Below are 17,622 nucleotides of genomic sequence, written 5' to 3'. Positions count from 1 at the left end.
AATAAGACAACAAAATTAGCAAAGCTGGCATGGTATGGTAGAAAGTCAACTGAATAAATTATATGGAATAGAAGAGAAATTTGTCAAAACATAAAACTAGCTGTATACAAGACAGTGTTTAAACCAATTTTAACTTATAGATCTGGGTGCTGGGTTAGAAAGAAAAGATTTGGTTAAAGACTATAGACACACTATTATGAGAGTTTTGAGAAAGATTGGGGATGCAAACTTCTTCCGTCCAGAGAGGCACTTTTTTTAGAACTTAAAAAATGCTTACAATCAACACATCCTTTGATACCAAGAATATATGGTGTTCCAAAGATCCACAAGACAGATATACCTTTAAGACCAATAGTAGATGGAAGAGATTCACCGACTTCCAACTTGGCGAAATACCTCACCAACATGATCTCACATCATATAGGAAAAACATCTTCCTTCATAAAAAATAGTAAACATTTCATAGAAAAAGTGAAAGATATACATATTGGTCCAATAGACATCTTAGCAAGTCTTGACATTATCAGCTTGTTTACAAACGTCCCGAGACAAGAAATTTTGAATCTCCTAGAAGACCTCTTCCCTCCGGACATCTTGAATCTTTTTAAACATTGTATAAACAATACTTTTTTCACCTATAAAGATAGAATCTGGGAACAAAAAGAAGGGCTGGCCATGGGTTCATCATTATCACCGGTATTAGCAAACCTATTTATGGAAAAATTTGAAAACAATGCTCTTAAGAATTACTATAAAAAACCAAAAATATGGCTACGCTATGTGGACGATATTTTCATCATATTCAGTGGAACAACAAATGAACTTATCAATTTCAAAGATTATCTCAACAATTTGCACAACACCATAAAATTCACTTTAGAACAAGAAAAAAATAAAAAACTTCCTTTTCTGGATATTCTATTAGAAGTTAATGAAGAAAGTAAACTCTTCTTCTCAGTATATAGGAAGCCTACAAACACTGGAAGATTTCTAAATGCAACCTCACACCACCATCCTTCACAAAAAATAAGCTTAATTAAAACTCTTCGAGACAGAGCATACAATATCTCCAGCACACAAGAAAGATGTAATGAAGAACTAAAATACTTAACACAAATCCTCCAACAGAATGGATATGAAACAAAAACCATCAAGAGAATCCTTAAAAAAGGATTACAAAAATGCAATCTTGCTTCCTTATATCAAAAATGTTACAGACAAGCTAGCCAAATTAAAGAACAAACACAACATAAAAGTAGCCTTCCTTCCTATGGAGAAAATCTCAAGATTCCTACATCCACCAAAACCACCTCATCATCCTCTTAAAAAACCAGGAGTCTACAAAATTCATTGCTCTTGCGGGATTTGCTACGTAGGACAGACAGGAAGATCTGGAGAAATATGCATGGCTGAACACCAAAAAGACGTACAATACAAAAGAGAACAAAAAACGGGTCTTGCTTTCCATACCACTTCCACTGGACATGATGTATTATTATTATTATTATTATTCCTGATACCTCCAAGGAGTCCGAAGACTCATCGTGGGAGGACATCTACAACTGTCTCTGCACCTAACCTCTACTACGAATCATCTCTATCAACGCCATCTGCCGCCCACCTCCAACACCACCACAACTAGTAATTTTTGTCTGTAAATTGCGTGTGTTCTGAAGGGCAGATTTGTATGTATGCGGGATGAAAAACCCGAGTTTCCGGGAGAAAAAACCCTGCTACCTCCGTATGAGATCGGCTAACTCACCTTCGATTGAAATCGACCAGATAAAGATTCCTCCCGTCGCGACGAGAATCGAACTTAGGCCTATTCCAATCGAAGGGCGCAATGTACCGTCGTTCTTCCAATTGCGCTACGGAGGCGCTCTGGCAAAAAACGACGATGTCATACATAGAAAACAACAGTTATATAAGAAAATTTAAAGAAGCTGCTAATATGCTAAAAAACCCAACCCAATGCAATAAAAATCAAGGTTTAATTCTCCATCAAGTGTGGTCAGCTCTAATAAAAAATCTACCTCAATCTGAGCTCGGACTGTATGAACAAGAACAAGCACACATGACATCATCCAGTATTGTTCAACGTAAATAAAGTTATATATCTGCATTCTGTTATTTGAGTTTTATGAATAGCCAGACGGTTATGATTTGTATTTATTAATTCTCTTGTTTAAACTTTAAGTTATACTATTTACCCCCTGAAGATGTAAATCCTACGATTTACGAAACTTGTCGGGAACTATTATTTCAGTGTTTTATAGAACTGAATAATAAAAAAATGTGGTGTAATCACCAAAATATGTCTTTTGAACCAATTAGCCACAGAAGTTTACGCCTGCAATAGGTAGAATTGTTGAAAATGTCAACTGTGCTGTGAACGGGGAACCTGTGGAACAAGTAAAACATTTCAACTACTTAGGCACGATTTTTAGTGAAGATGGTAAAGTAAATGTGGAAATAGACAACAGAATCAACAAAGCTGGTATGGTAGGAAGTCAACTGAATAAATTCATATGGAATAAGAGAGAAATTAGTAGGAACACTAAATTAGCTGTATACAAGACAGTCTTCAAACCAGTTTTAACTTAGGGATCTGAGAGCTGGGTCAGATGTGAAACACTTAACCAAAGACCAGAGACCGCAGATATGAGAGTCCTGAGAAAGATGAGAGGTGTGAACAAATGGCATCAATAGCAATATCATATTAAATACAAGGATATTAGGAAAGAACTTGACATTGTCAGCATCCAGGAATGCGTTAGCAGAGCTAATCTCAGGTGGTATGGTCACTTAAACAGAATGGGAGAGGAAAGACTAGCAAAACAAGTGTTCTGTGCCAGGTTGGCAGGAAAACGACCCAGAGGAAGGCCAAGATATAGGTGGATTGATACGCTACAATGTGCCTTAGACGATAGAAATATAAGATCTGATAATGATAATATTGGAGTCTTGACAAGTAACAGACTGATTTGGAGGAAAATTGTAGAAAGTTAGTAATGATGTAAAATTTTCATGTAGTACTATCTCCTGTACACCCCTCGAGGGTACATGGCAGGAATTTGATGATGATGATAGGCACTGAACAAAAGTGTCAGTATTTAAAAACAGCTATTTTAAAAACAAGGGGTACAATTTATAGAAATGGATTTAAAAGGGGTATACGAGTGGAAAATGGTTGGGAAAACCACTGCCTTAGAAGATAGGAAAATAAGATATGATAATAAGAGTCTTCACAGATAACAGATTCATTTGGAGGAAAATTGTGTAAACTAAACATATTTGGTCGTTGATATAATTCAAATACAAACTTACTTATTAATTACTCACCATTTACGAAAAACCTGGTAGGCTCTTATGTAGTTTTGTTTTTCGTAAATGGTCAGTAATTAATAAATAAGTTTGTATTTGGAGGAAAATTCTCAGAATTTGATGATAATGATGAACAATATGGGTTTGCTCTGAGGGACCCACCACTTGTAACATTCTGCTTCTTTGGTACTGCTCCCTTATACACAACCCACGTGCTGTAACTTTAATATCAGCGTATCATGTATCACTCTGTGAAATGCTTTAAAAAAATAAAAAAAGGGGAAAAAAAAGCAGTATATTTCTTTCACTCATCAACTGCTCTTGTTACTTTATTATAAAAGGCAATTAGATTACTCAAACAAGCATGCCTCTTAACAAACTGTGCTGATCCTATCAGATAACATTACCCTCACTGCCCAGTGCTGTATACAATCTGTCACTAACAACTACAGAAAAGATATGAACTTGCCTATAGTTTAACATTCCATTCTACCACCACCCTTATACAATGGAACCATCTTGCCCTGCTTCTGCTCCTTGGGTACCTTTCCAATAGCCAGACTCTCATCGAAGAGCCAAGTCAATGGGACTGTCATTTCTTCAGCACATTCTCTAAAAATTCTCATGGTGAAATCCCATTCAGTTCCATTGCATTATTGCCATCCAGAGAACTGTAACACACTCTCCTCTTGCACTGCCAAACTTCGAACCCTCCCCATTTCTCCAGTAATATAATCCTCTTTTTCCAGGATGAAGAACCCTAATAAAGTTATCATTAAACAACTTCACTGTCTTCTGCATCAGTCAATTATGATTGACTGATGCAGAAGACTCTCTACTCAATTTATGTCTAATAATTTCATTCTTCCACAATCATTTCTTCTTCTCCTGGTTACATAATGAAAGAATTCCTTTAGATTTTCCTTGAATCTCAGGACTAATCTCCTCTCATATTCAAGTTTTGCTTTTGTTACCATGCTAGTCACTCTCCTAGTCTGTCTTATATTACTCATTTAACTACTCTCTGCTACTTTCTCTCCCTATACTTTCTCCATAACCTCCTTTTTATATGAAATTCCCGTTCGATATCATTAGTCATCCTGTTCTCTTTTTCACTTGAAGTATACAACTTGCATTACTGCTAATAAATATTTCTTCACTAGTTCCAATGCAATGGTAATATCTCATCCTTCCAATTCTTCCACTCATGGAACTGCCCTAAGCTTTCTAAGATTATTATAATCACCTATCTTATAATTTCACATAAATTCCTATCTTTTCGACACCTCTATGTGCATACTCATTCCTCAAGTCAAGACCACATGGTCGCTCTCTTTAACTGGGGAGACAGGGATGACATTTCAGTTATTCATGATAAAAGTTTAATGGAGTAAAACAACACTAGGAAATGATTAAAAATTGTATTTAATGCTTCCAATATTTTATTGTCAGCGAGTACAAAATGACAAGACAGCACAAAACTAATTGAAACACGTGGACAAAAGACTTGAGTCCTAACTAGGTAGGGTGCCCTCTATGGATACCTGTCAGCAGCCTAGGATGTAAACTGGGATTGCAAACTATTAGTGTTTCCCATATTTTGGGAAGTTTTATGCAACCATATTTATTCAAATTAGGCTGATTGTTAAATGCAGCAGATTCTGAAAACAGTCTTTCTCTTCTAATTGACTGTGATGGAACATTATGGGTTTTTTTTCCCATTTGATTCTGTGAGCTGTATGCAAAGCATGGTCTGCAAGGCCAGATTTATCAGTCATGACTGCAGATGTATATTTTATATTCTTTCATGCAGATGGTAGCTGATCTTCCTGTCTGTCCATAGCAGGCCAAATGGCGTGCTATGGACAGAGAAGAGGGAGTTTGTCTTTAGTGGAGCAGATAAGGGTGGCTAGTTTTAAGTGCAGCTTAAAAGTGGCACAAAGATTGTATTTCTTTAAGATTCTGGATATTTTTTCTGATGTGCCTTGGACATAGGGGATGGTGATGGCATTACTAAAATCTTTCTTAAGCGTCTCCATAGCGCAATCGGAAGAACGACGGTACATTGCGCCCTTCGATTGGAATAGGCCTAAAGTTCGATTCTCGTCGGAAAGGAATCTTTATCTGGACGATTTCAATTGAAAGTGAGTTAGCCGATCTCACACGGAGGTAGCAGGATTTTTTTCTCCAGGAAACTCGGGTTTTTCATCCCGCATATAGATAAATCGGCCCTTCAGAACACACGCAATTTAGAGACAAAAAATACTAGTATTGCAAGGAGTGTTTGAAGAATACTGTATTCTTCAAACACTCCTTGCAATACCAACTTCCTTCAGAATATTGTGAGATGGCACTACTGAAAGCTGACTCCTCAGCTTATCATAATCATCTGTCTTGTAATTTCATATATATATCCATTCTTAACAAAAACTTCTACATGTCTGGCAATCTCCCTAGTCAAGACCAGATGACTGCTTTCCCCAAGTGGAGGAAATAAATAAGTAACCAATTTAGCAATGTGGCTAGATTGATTACTACAAAGTTCTCTGATGATATGACCATATTGAGCACTCTCAAACCTCATATCTCCTGTAATTACATGCTGTTTGAGGTAATTATCTTAAGCAGCTGGCTAAATTCCATTTCATATGTTTGACATGTTAATTTGCCTATGCATGCCATATGCTTTCTTGCTTATACTCCTTGGCCTATAGTAGAATATATATTTCATCCTGTTGACCTCTACTCACACCAGATAGTCTCAAATTATCTGCCTTCAGAATCTTTGTCCTCCTGATGTACGTCTACGCTTTCTGGCTTCAATTCTTCTTTTATCATTAAAGGACCCTCCCCCATCCAATTCTGTTCCCACCTTTCAAAAAATAGTGTATCCCTTGCATTCTATCCCTAAGACTATATCATCCTCAGTCAACCAAGTCTCAATACTACCTATAACTTTTGGACAAGATGAGCTAACCAATGCCCAAAATTCCTCTCCCTTATTCTGAATACTTCTGGCATTAGTATATACATAAACTACAATACTTCCCTTCATACTACAACCTCCCTTACACAGCGTAAGGTCATGTGATCACTCTCCCACTATAGATTGCATGGACCAAAACTCACATGTATCTGTCTCCCACAGTTGACATTTTCAACAATTCTACCTATTTTCATTGTCTTCGTCTTTTTATTGCTGACCTTCATACCATATCTATTACAACAGTTATCCAATTTAGTCAGGGAATCTTGCAAACGTAGCAGCGGATTTATTTAGAAGTATAACATCGTCTGCATAAAGCAAAGAGCTGATATTAATATCTCCAATTCTGATATCATGTTTAATACTACTTTCCTTCATAATGTGATCCATATAGATAACGAATAACAGATGGGATAATGTACATCCTTGTCTCACACCAGATTTAACATTAAACCATCTTCCTGTACTTTCTTCAATTCTAACTGCTGACTTACAACTCAAATAAAGACTAAGTATTGCTTGATATAATGCTGCATTGACACCATATAACTGTAGCATATTGAATAGATTCTCTCTTGGCACCTTGTCATATGCCTTTTCCAGATCGACAAAACTTAAATACAGATCTTTGTTATATTCCCATGCTTTCTCAACTATTTATCGTAAAGTGAAGATCTGATCCTGAACAGCCTCTATTTGGCCTGAATCCAGCTTGTTCTTCACTAAGCTTTTCTTCCACAATTCTTCTCAACCTTTTCTCAAGTATACTGGCATAATTCCTGCCTAGAACACTGAGTAGGGAAATACCTCTGTAATTCTCACATTCAGTTTTTTTTCCCTTTTTATATATGGGTACTATGAGAGCTCTACTCCAATCATCGGAAATTCGTCCCTGTGTCTAGGCTTTTTGAACTATGCGGTGCAGTCACTGTAAGACTTTTATACCACCATACGTCAGCATTTATGATCGAATATCAACTACTCCTGCTGCCTTTCCACATTTCAAGCCTTTGATGGCTTTTTCTACTTCAAGTATGAATATGTATTATTGACTGTATGCCTGTTGAATGTTTTTTACCACTGTGCTATCACAGCTTGTTTCATTTAGAAATTTTTCAAAGTAAGTACTCCATACTTCAAGGATATCTTTTTTTCCCGTTTTGTCACCTTTATCATCTCTAACTCCTTTTACAGCACTCTTTCCTCCATTTCTAAGCTTCGTCAACAACCTCCAGAATATTTTGCCACCTTCATGATATTTATTTTTTATGTTCTTGCCAAAGTCCTCCCATGGCTTTTATTTTGCTTTCTTACATTTGTCTCTGCATTCTCTAAGAGCACAAGCTGACTTATTTGCCAGGAACTTTTGATATGCTTTTTTCTTTTCCTTCACTGCCTCTTTAACTTCGTGTCCACCATGGAGTTCTGATTTTTCTTTCCTTGCACACAACCTCACCACATGAATCTCTGGCTGAATCAATCAGAGTTTTCTTCAAGGCTTGCCACTGATCTCCAAGGTTTGGTTCCTGTTCTCAAACTCTTTCATTTTTTCTTCAATAATCAATGTGTATTTTTGTCTACAGTTCACATCTGAGAGGCTGCTCAACTTTTATTCGCTTTAAAACTTTCTTACATGTTATTCTTTTCAATATGAAAGGATTGTTGGATAAGGATTTCAATAGGAGTGTTGGTAGCTTGCTCCACCTTTGCTATGAGTTGCCTGGTGTTGTACTACTTACCCAGGTAAGATAGTACAACACCATATTCAGTCCTGAAGATATTTTCAGGTGCAAACTTTGTTTGCTCTCACTGGGATAAAGGATTAAACTAAATTTATTATTATTTTCAATATGAAATTCAATTTTATCCTGCTCAAGACTAAATAGTGATCACCTCCAATTTCAAATCCTCTGTACACTCTGGTGTCCTGCACCAGGGAGAAAACATCACTATCAACAATAACATAATCAATGAGATTTTTCTTATTCCTTGCCTCTTCTCTCCATGTGAATTTGTGCACATTTTTATGTTGGAACATGGTGTTAGTAATAACCAGTCCATGTCCTGAGCAGAAATCCAACAGGTATTTGCCATTATTATTAGCTTTGCTCTTTTCTCCAAATTTTCCCAAAATATTTTTGTAAGTCTCACAATCATTTCCTACTCTGCTATTTAGATCCCCAACAAGGACCAACTTTTCCTTTTTCATTGTGTTTGCTTTCTCTGAAGCATCAAAAAATTCCTCCACTTCTACCTTAGTAGAACCTTCTGTGGGACCATATTATTATTATTATTATTATTATTATTACCACGGGCTACTCCAGGAGTCCTTAGACTCATCGAGGGAGGCCCTAAACATCATGTTCACACATCTGTTCAACATTCTCACAGTATCTATCATACCTTGCCTTGAACTCGCTCACTGTCATAGCACCCACAACAGACTCTGGCAGCTTATTCCACTCATTTACCACTCTAAAAGTAAAGAACCCAGCTCTAACACCCCTGCTAACCACGCTCTTGCCCAGCTTCCATGGGTGTCCCCTAGTTCTCCCACCACCAGTCCTGATCTCAAAAATATCCTCTGAATTAATCCTATAGAATCCTTTTAGCAATTTGAATGTCTCAATCATATCTCCCCTTTTCCGCCTATCAACTAGTTTCTGCAACCCACAGATCTTCAACCTGTTCTCATATGGTTCATTCCATAGACCTGCTATCATCTTAGTCACTCACCTCTGGATCCTCTCAACCTCCTCCCCATCAAGAAGGAACCGAGGTGACCAAATCTGGGCACGAATGGTGACTGGTGACCATAGGCACAAATAAGTCTCATTGTCCAGTTCCCCATTCTCATATTTGCCCACATCACTCTACTTGAGATTGCCTGCCATTCAAGAAGATTAGCCTCATATTTTGTGTTGAATACTATAGCTACTCCTTCTTTTCCTTGATTGTTATTGCTTGAATATAACATTTTGTATTTATTGCTCAGAAAGATCTCACCAGTTTTTGTCTTTTTTGTTTCAGTCACCCTTATTATGTCGATCTGGTACTTATCTAATTCCTCAGCTTGCTCCATTTCGTTGCCATTCAGGCTTCTTAGGTTGATAGTACCGATCTTTAACTCTGGTGATGTTGGGTTGGGGTGTGCTTTCAGATTTCACTGGTTGTTTCATTTAGCAATTTTTTGAAGCAACCCACAATGCACGTTAAACTTTTAAGAATGACCTCTTGTTCCCTTGCCACTTACAAAGAGACACAGAATTGCTAGAATCTGTTTTTCTTTGTAGAGAAAATTATAAAAGTAATTTTTTTTTTATTTAATATTAGAAAATGATACAGTTTGAAGGTGAGTGTCTTGATATGGAATTCTAGATAGGGCATACCTAAAAAATGGAAATAATGAGCAACAAATTCTGGATGCCCATTTTCCTGACACTTGAAAGCTGTCCTTAGATATTTAGATATTTCTTCTATAGGATTATACAAATGATAAAGTGTATACATTAAAAGTAATCTTACTACTTATTTAAAAGAAGATTTAAAAAATTAGAGATGCTATGATTACAAGCACTCTAGAAACATTTGGGTGTACATGGCAAAACCTGACTTTCATGTCTTTTCCTAGGCATACATCCAATCTATGATATGAATCAACATTTATTTTGTTATTGCTCACAAGTGAATACTTACCTAGAGATCCCTCTTTTTTGCTTTCTTGTACACTTTCTACTCTTGCAGCAGGAATTTCTGGAGTACCTTTTTCTTTATCTAATAATAAAATAAATCATCATCATGAAAGTAATGGCACTTATTTTCTGATATAATATTTTAAATTCATATTAATGAACAGCTATCATAAAACTACTTCTTTTCATACCTGAAGCACTGAAATTAATAAAGAAAATCAGAACAGTGATATGAATAGATATGAGTACAGTCAGCTTGCAAAGACAATGGAAATGGTTTGTTATATTGGAAAGTATGCTACAGTTCTTTTATTTCCTAATATTCCTATATTTTCTTTAGAATGGCAATGATGCAATGGGCAGTTTGGTTGGAACTTTTCAGTAATTTGTTTGTTATAATGACTGGCTGGTTGGTTAGTTGATTTATGGTTTATTGGTGCAAGAACAGCAAAGGTCATTCATTCTGAGCCGTAACAATGGTTAAAGCAGTACACAAGATATTAATAAATAGAGATAAATTAGTAAATAATATGTATGTACAAAACTTAAGTTAAGCAATGCAGTATCTACATATAAATAAAATTTATAATCAAGTGTGTTTGTATAAATTAATTCTTTTTAAAAAGTTAAAAACTTCGTGCAATCTGTCTGAGTTTGATAACATCTGACAGAGTGTATATGGCTCAGCTAGGTAGGTAAAAATTATTTAAAATTATTCTGCCGTATACATTTTTTCTTTTACTTGCAGCATATCAAAAAAACTGTTTGGGATTCTCTTTAGCTTGCATGGCTAATTTCCTTTCATAATCCACTTTTGCTTTTCTTACCACACTCATTACCCGTCTGGCCTGTGCTTTATACTGTTCATGGGCCTGCAGATCACCTTTCTCCTTAAATTCCCTCCACAGTTGTTTATTTTTTTTGCAGCTCAAGCTTAATGGTGTTATTCATCCATTTAATCCCCTACTTGATTTACTATGTGGATTCTAGGTATACAGTCTGCATTACCTCCTTCAAATGCTCCTTTACTGCTTCCCATGCACTATCAACTTCCAGCCCTTGCAGTTTTACATGCCATGGCACTGAACCAAGCAATCTTCTAAGCTTGTCATACTTACCAGCCTGGTAATTCCACATGTACCCTTTCTTAATTGAAAATTCCACACATTTAGCCACCTCCCAGGTTTAGCCACCTTATGATCACTCTCACCAATTGGTGGCAATGTGGTCATATTCATTAAAGTCAAATTTTCAGATGCAATTACTAGGTTAAGCACTCTCGAACTCCTAGTATATTCCATTACATGCTGTTTCAGGTCATCATCATCATCAACAACCATGGATCCAATTGCTGTAGGTGTCTGCTGCCATCTTGATATGATTCTTCCATTGCATTCTATTTTGTGCAAGATGACTCAGTTTGTGTATAGAGTTTCCACACCATTTGACGATGTCATCGCCCCATTCTCTGTTTGGTCTTCCTCTTTTGTTCTTTCCTTCAATCATTCCAAACAGCAACGTTTTTAATTTTCTCTCATCATTCATTCTACATATATGGCCAAATAGACATAGTTTCCTTTTGATTATTTTCTGGATCAGATTTTCTTTTGGTTGTATTCATCTGTAGATTTCCTCATTGTTCACTTTCTGTATCCAGCTTATTCTCAAGATCTTTCTATAGCACTTCCTCTCAAATGCCAATATCCTCCTTTCAGATTCTCTCAGGAGTACCCAGGCCATGCATCCATAGAGCATGCTGCTGAAGATACAGGTTTCTACAATGTGCAGTTTAGTTTGCATCTTTATAGCTCGGCTCTTCCATATTTTGTCCATGGCTTTTAAAATAGTTGTTGGTCTGGCTATTCTAATTTTTATCTCTTTTTTGGGGTCCAACTCATGCATCATGTGGCATCCAAGATATGTGAAGTGTTCCACATTTTCCAGTTGAAATCTGTCTATCGTAACTCTGTTCAGTAGCTCCTGTTGTCCGAATATCATTGTTTTAGTTTTTTCAAAGTTGACATTTAGTCCATATCTTTTTCCTTCTGTGTATAGTGTTTGCAATGTCTGTTCCAGCCTTGCTGTGTCTTTTTCGATCAGGACGGTGTCATCTGCAAAGCAGAGGTAGTTTATTCTCATGCCATTTATTGAAATGTCTCCACCTTCTTCTTTAATCTTATATAGTGTTCTTCCCGGATGTGTGATGAAGATGATTGGTGATATTGGGTCCCCCTTGTCTTGTGCCTTGACAAGTGGCAAACCAATCTCCAGTCTCACCTGCTATTCTGATTTTTGCTTGTTCTTGGCTGTTTATATCTTTCAGCAGGCAGATCAATTTATTGTCCACACCATAGGATTCCAAGACAGTGCATGTTATATTTTGGTCAATATTATCAAATGCTTTTTGGAAGTCCACAAAACAGCAATATATCTTTTTGTTCTTTCTTCGAGCTTTCTCTGCTATTAGTCTTAGTGCAAGTATTTGTTGTGCTGTACTGCGATCTTGTCAAAATCCGGCTTGCTCATCTGGAAGATGTGCTTCCGTATGCCCCTTCAGGCGTTCTGTTAGTATTTTCATTTTGCCAAGATGACTCATTAATGCAATAGCTCTGTAATTGGTGCATTCTAAAGCACTGCCTTTCTTATGACGAACAACCAAGACCGATTTTTTCCACTCTTCGGGGGCATACCCTGATCTTCATATTTCATTACATAGCTTATGTATTTCTATTACAACTGATTCTCCCCCATATTTTAGCATCTCACCTATTATGCTGTCATTTCCAGGACTCTTGTTGTTCTTGAGATGTTTTATAGCCTTATTCACCTCCTATTCCAAGATGTCATTTTCAAAGATCTCTGCTGGTGGAGAGATTGTTTTCTGTTCTTTGATTACTTCTATTGCAGTATCGTTGAATTGATTTTTATATAGTTCACTGCAATATCTTGTCCATCTGTGTATGATTTCTGTCTTGTCCATCAATACTTTACCATTTTCATCTTTGACTGCTATTGATCTTGTTTGCCACTTCCTATTGACATTTCTTATAAGTTTGTAGACCTCTCTAGTTTTGTGTTCTCCATAGTACTGTTCAATGTCTTTGCACTGGTCCTCCAACCATTTGGCTTTATCAGATCTTGCTGCTTTCCATACTTCATTGCATTTTTGATGTTATAACTCATCTGCTGCCTCTGAATTATCTCTCTTTTAAGTTTCAATTCTCTTTTCTCTTGTACCAATTTTAGGGTTTCCTGAGTTATCCATTTCTTGTTGATCTTTTCTCTTTTAGGAATTACTTCCTCTACTGCATTTTTTAGCACTGTAGTCAATCATTCTGCTCTTGTATTTATATTTTGTTTTTCACTTGAGGTCTTAAACTTAGTTTCGAATATGTTCTGATATGCTGTTCTTAGCCTGTCTTCATTTAGTTTTCAGATATCTCTAGCTTTTTTGGAACTTTCCTTTGTACTTCTGTTCAGTTTTAGTCTTATATTCGCAATCATTAAGCTGTGGTCCGAATCAATATCAGTTCCTTGGAATGATCTGCACTGTTAAACTGAGGCTCTCCATTTCTGGTCTATTAATATCAGGTTGATCATATTCCTGTGTTTGCCATCGAAGGAGCGGCACGTCCATTTACGACAATCTTTTTGTTGGAATTTGGTATTGCAAATCATCAGGTTGTTATCCATGGCAAATTCCAGAAGCATCTCTCCACGTTCATTTCTTTCTCCATATCCAAATTTTCCTATAACCTTTTCCCATCCTGTGTTATTTTTGCCAATCTTTGCATTCCAATCTCCTCCAATGATGAGTATATCCTGCTTCGGCACCTCATCAATTACTAGTTATAGATCCCTGTAAAATCTCTCAATGTTTTCATCTGCACTCTCTGCAGTGGGTGCATATATTTGAATGGTTATGATATTAAATGGTTGGGCACTGAATCTTGCAACCATTATTCTTTCACTAACTGGTTTGTATCCTATCATTGACTGACAGGCCTTGTTACTTAGCAGGAAACCTACGCCTGCTTCATGCTTACTTTCATTTCCTGACCAGAGAACTCTTCCACCATTTGATTCTCCTGACAATGTCCATCTCATTTCTGAAATATCCAATATATCATCCCTGTATTTCTTCATTTCTTCTTGAAGCAACTGCAATTTTCCAGTTGCCCAGAGTGCACAGACATTCCATGTGCCAATTGATATTCTATCCTTTACAGGCCTGAATTTGATTTTTTTTGTCTTTGTTTTCAGTAACTGATTTTTCGATCCAACCTTGATTACTCGATTGGGGATGCAGACCTTGTTTGACCGGGCGACGTCCGAGCCGGCATGAGTCTGTCTCAGGTAGTAATCCCTTAATAACTGCATAAAATCCAATTCCTTCCTCCCATGTGTCCTCTGCTCCTTCCAATCAATGTTACCATAGTTGAAATCCCCCATAATAATTATTACCTTCCTTCCACTCATTGCGTCTATTTGTCTATGCATACTATCTCCACCATCTATTCCATCACCTGGTCTATAGCAGAACCCAACTGTATATTTTGTTCCACTAGTCTCAATCTCACACCAAATAGCCTCAAATGTGCTCTCTTCACTATCCTGCAGTTCAACTTCAATTCTCCTTGGCTGCAGTTCATCAGCTATCATCAATAATACCCCTCCCCCCATTTTATTCTCTCTGTCCCTCCTAAACACACTATAACCTACACATTCTATCCCACTAACTATATCTTCTTCCGTCAGCCATGTTTCACTAATGCCAATAACCTGTGGCCAGGAAGAGCCAACCATGGCCAAAAATTCTTCCTTCTTGTTCCTAATATTCCTGGCATTAGTATACATGAAGTGCAGAAGCCTGTTAGTCCCACCCCATCTTGATACCTTATACTAACTATCCCATTCTGATTTGTTGTCCTTCATACTAGCTCAGGCATATTATACACATTCTTACACTCAACTGCCTCACTGATGTCTGCATATCCACTCCCCCCCCTCAATAGCTCTAGTTTCCCTGATATAGAAGGAATAGATATAGAAGGAATTGAAATTGTCAACCATTTCAACTATCTTGCAGTGATAATAACAAAAAAAGATGGATGTAAAAAAGAAATAAGAAGAAGAATAGCACTAGCTAAGAAAGCATTGACTGATTTAACCAATATCTGGAAAGAAAGCACATCTCCAAAAAGATGAAAATTAAGCTTGTAGAAATCTTAGTTTTTTCGATCTTTCTCTATGCTTCTGGGTCTTGGACTATGACAAAAGATGACAGAAGAAGAATTGAGGTGTTTGAGCTCTGGTGCTGGATAAAATTGTTAAGAGTGTCTTGGATAGAAAAGCAAACAAATAGAAGTATCCTAGAAAAACTGAATATCCACACAAGACTGATAAACATACTTGAAAAGAGAATACTGCAATATTTTGGACACATATAGAAGGGAAGGCAACTGCCTGGAAAAAGTAATCATCCAGGATAAACCGTGTGGGAAAAAAAAAAGAAGAAAAACCCCCAACAGGTGGATTGACCAAATATCGAGAATCACTGGACTTAAACTACAACAAGCAGTAAGAGAAGCACAGGAGAGAAAGAAATGGTGAAGCATCATCAGGAAGGTCATGAGTCCTCAGACATGAGGAGATCCGAGAGAGAGAGAGAGAGATGCTACCAATCACATATTTGATTTAATCCTTTATCCAAGTGTAAGCAAACAAAGTTTGCACCGAAATATTTTCAGGACAGGGGCAACTCGTGGTAAAGGTGGTATAAGTTCTGATCACTTGCCTTAGTATCCCATAATGCAAAGCACATATCGTTATGGGTATGCATTATGGAAAGGATGGCTACACGGTTAGCCTAGTGGCCTTGTGCTTCGCAACCATATGCCTGGGGAAGAAGTGTCCTAGGTTCGATTCCCGTCAATGATGTGACGAGCTCAAGGATCTTCCTCAGCCATAGTCAAGTTAGCCAGTCTTGGGCGTGAACAGTAGGGTTTTTTCCACCAGTTTATCTGGTGTTTTTCATCCCGCAAGCAGGAAAAATGATCTGAGGACACACGGATTACAGTCAGGAATACTGACCCAGGCCATAGGTCTGATTCGTCAGCCTATGCCGGTTCCGGAGCCCAGATAAAATTTGGGGGACTAGATGGTACTGTGAACTCCCATAAAAAGGAGGAACGCTGTATCATCACATGGAATTTATTTATTTATGGAAAGGATCACTACCCAGACCAGTTTTGACCTTTATTGAGGTCTCATCAGTGGGAGCTAGACCCAGAGGTGGTGATACAAAGGTGGAAGTAATGCAGAAGCCATATCACCATATATCAGTTGCCAAAAGGTGTCAACACCTTATTATTAAAATTCTCTGGATTAGAGGTAGTCGATGGAAGTTTTTTCACTTGGCTATGTTACCAAGTATATATTTGGTTTAATCCTTTATCCAAGTCTGATTTGCATCTAAAATATTTTCAGGATTGGGGAAACTCATGGTAAAGATGGTATAAGTTCTGATCATTTGCCTTAGTATCCCATAATGCAAAGCACATAGTGTAATGGGTATGTATAATGTTATGTATTATGGAAAGGATTACCACCCAGATCAGTTTTGACCTTTATTGAGGTCTCATCAGTGGGAACTAGACCCAGATGTGGTGATACTAAGGTGGAAGTAATGCAAAAGTCATATCACCATATACCAGTTGCCAAAAGGTGTTAACACCTTATTATTAAAATTCTCTGCATTAGAGATTAACAAGCCCTCAATAAAGGTTGAAACCAGTGGGTAGTCAGACATACGTTTGAGATGTTGTTGACATTTTCTTAGCTCAAACCTTCTCAGCATAAGAGGATCTCAGAACACGTGTAGTAGCAGCTAACTTCCTTTTTGCATCCTGATATGATATATTTTGTTCATTATTATTTTTTTCCCCTTTTTCATCTTTCCACTTCTGGTATGCATGGGAGAAAGCTGGATGATCTCTCTGACAGTTGACACGTTTAGCTTTCTTTGCAGAGGAAGATTTGTTATCATTCTCTTTATTACCACATTGGACACAGGTGGAAGAGCCAGGACAGGCAGTTTGGGCATGCTCATATTTCTGAAATTTAATATTTAGTCCAATAGGACATTTGAGACACCCTGCTTTTATAGATGTTGGAGGCTTAAGTGTATCAAAAGTAAGGATATGTTCCTGATCCAAACCATGTGACCATCCTTATGTATCAGGATGCACCTCACATCTGTCACTCCCTAATCTTTAAGCACTGAATACACTTCATCAGGAACATCAAGGAGATTCTATTCTGATATCACTCCTTTACATAATTGAGTGTGTTATGAGGTGTTACTGTGATTGGTATTCCATTATCATTAGCAGTTTCTCAGAATGTTGCTGGCATGATGTTTCCACAAGGATAACACCAGAATTAGTTTCTTAACAGTTTGAGAGATACTGCCAGACCATTTAAACCTTTTGAATAAAGAAAGGAGACATTTTTCCTATTGGCTTTTCACCTGTTGCATGGATTATCAGATACACTGGTATATTTATTCTGGTATCACTTATCTTTTGTTTCTTACTTCAGTTATCAATGATGTATCTA

General features: G+C 37.1%; 1 protein-coding gene across 2 annotated transcripts in view; it reads right to left on the bottom strand.

Moving 5' to 3' along the window:
• Nucleotides 1-17,622, bottom strand: part of pasha (microprocessor complex subunit partner of drosha) — a 366,059-nt gene that overhangs the window by 151,191 nt on the left and 197,246 nt on the right. For both annotated transcript variants that reach the window (XM_090391560.1, XM_090391561.1), the window contains exon 6: nucleotides 10,007-10,084. In XM_090391560.1, the coding sequence (XP_090247686.1) occupies nucleotides 10,007-10,084 (78 nt within the window). The remainder of the gene's footprint in view (nucleotides 1-10,006; nucleotides 10,085-17,622) is intronic.

The sequence above is a fragment of the Typopeltis vanoorti genome, chromosome 4, assembly GCF_054136105.1.
Source record: "Typopeltis vanoorti isolate ZY-2024b chromosome 4, IOZ_Tvanoo_1.0, whole genome shotgun sequence".
In the NCBI taxonomy this organism is placed as follows: Eukaryota; Metazoa; Arthropoda; class Arachnida; order Uropygi; family Thelyphonidae; genus Typopeltis; species Typopeltis vanoorti.
The sequence above is the reverse complement of the archived record's forward strand: the minus strand, read 5'-3'. Positions and strand labels throughout refer to the sequence as shown.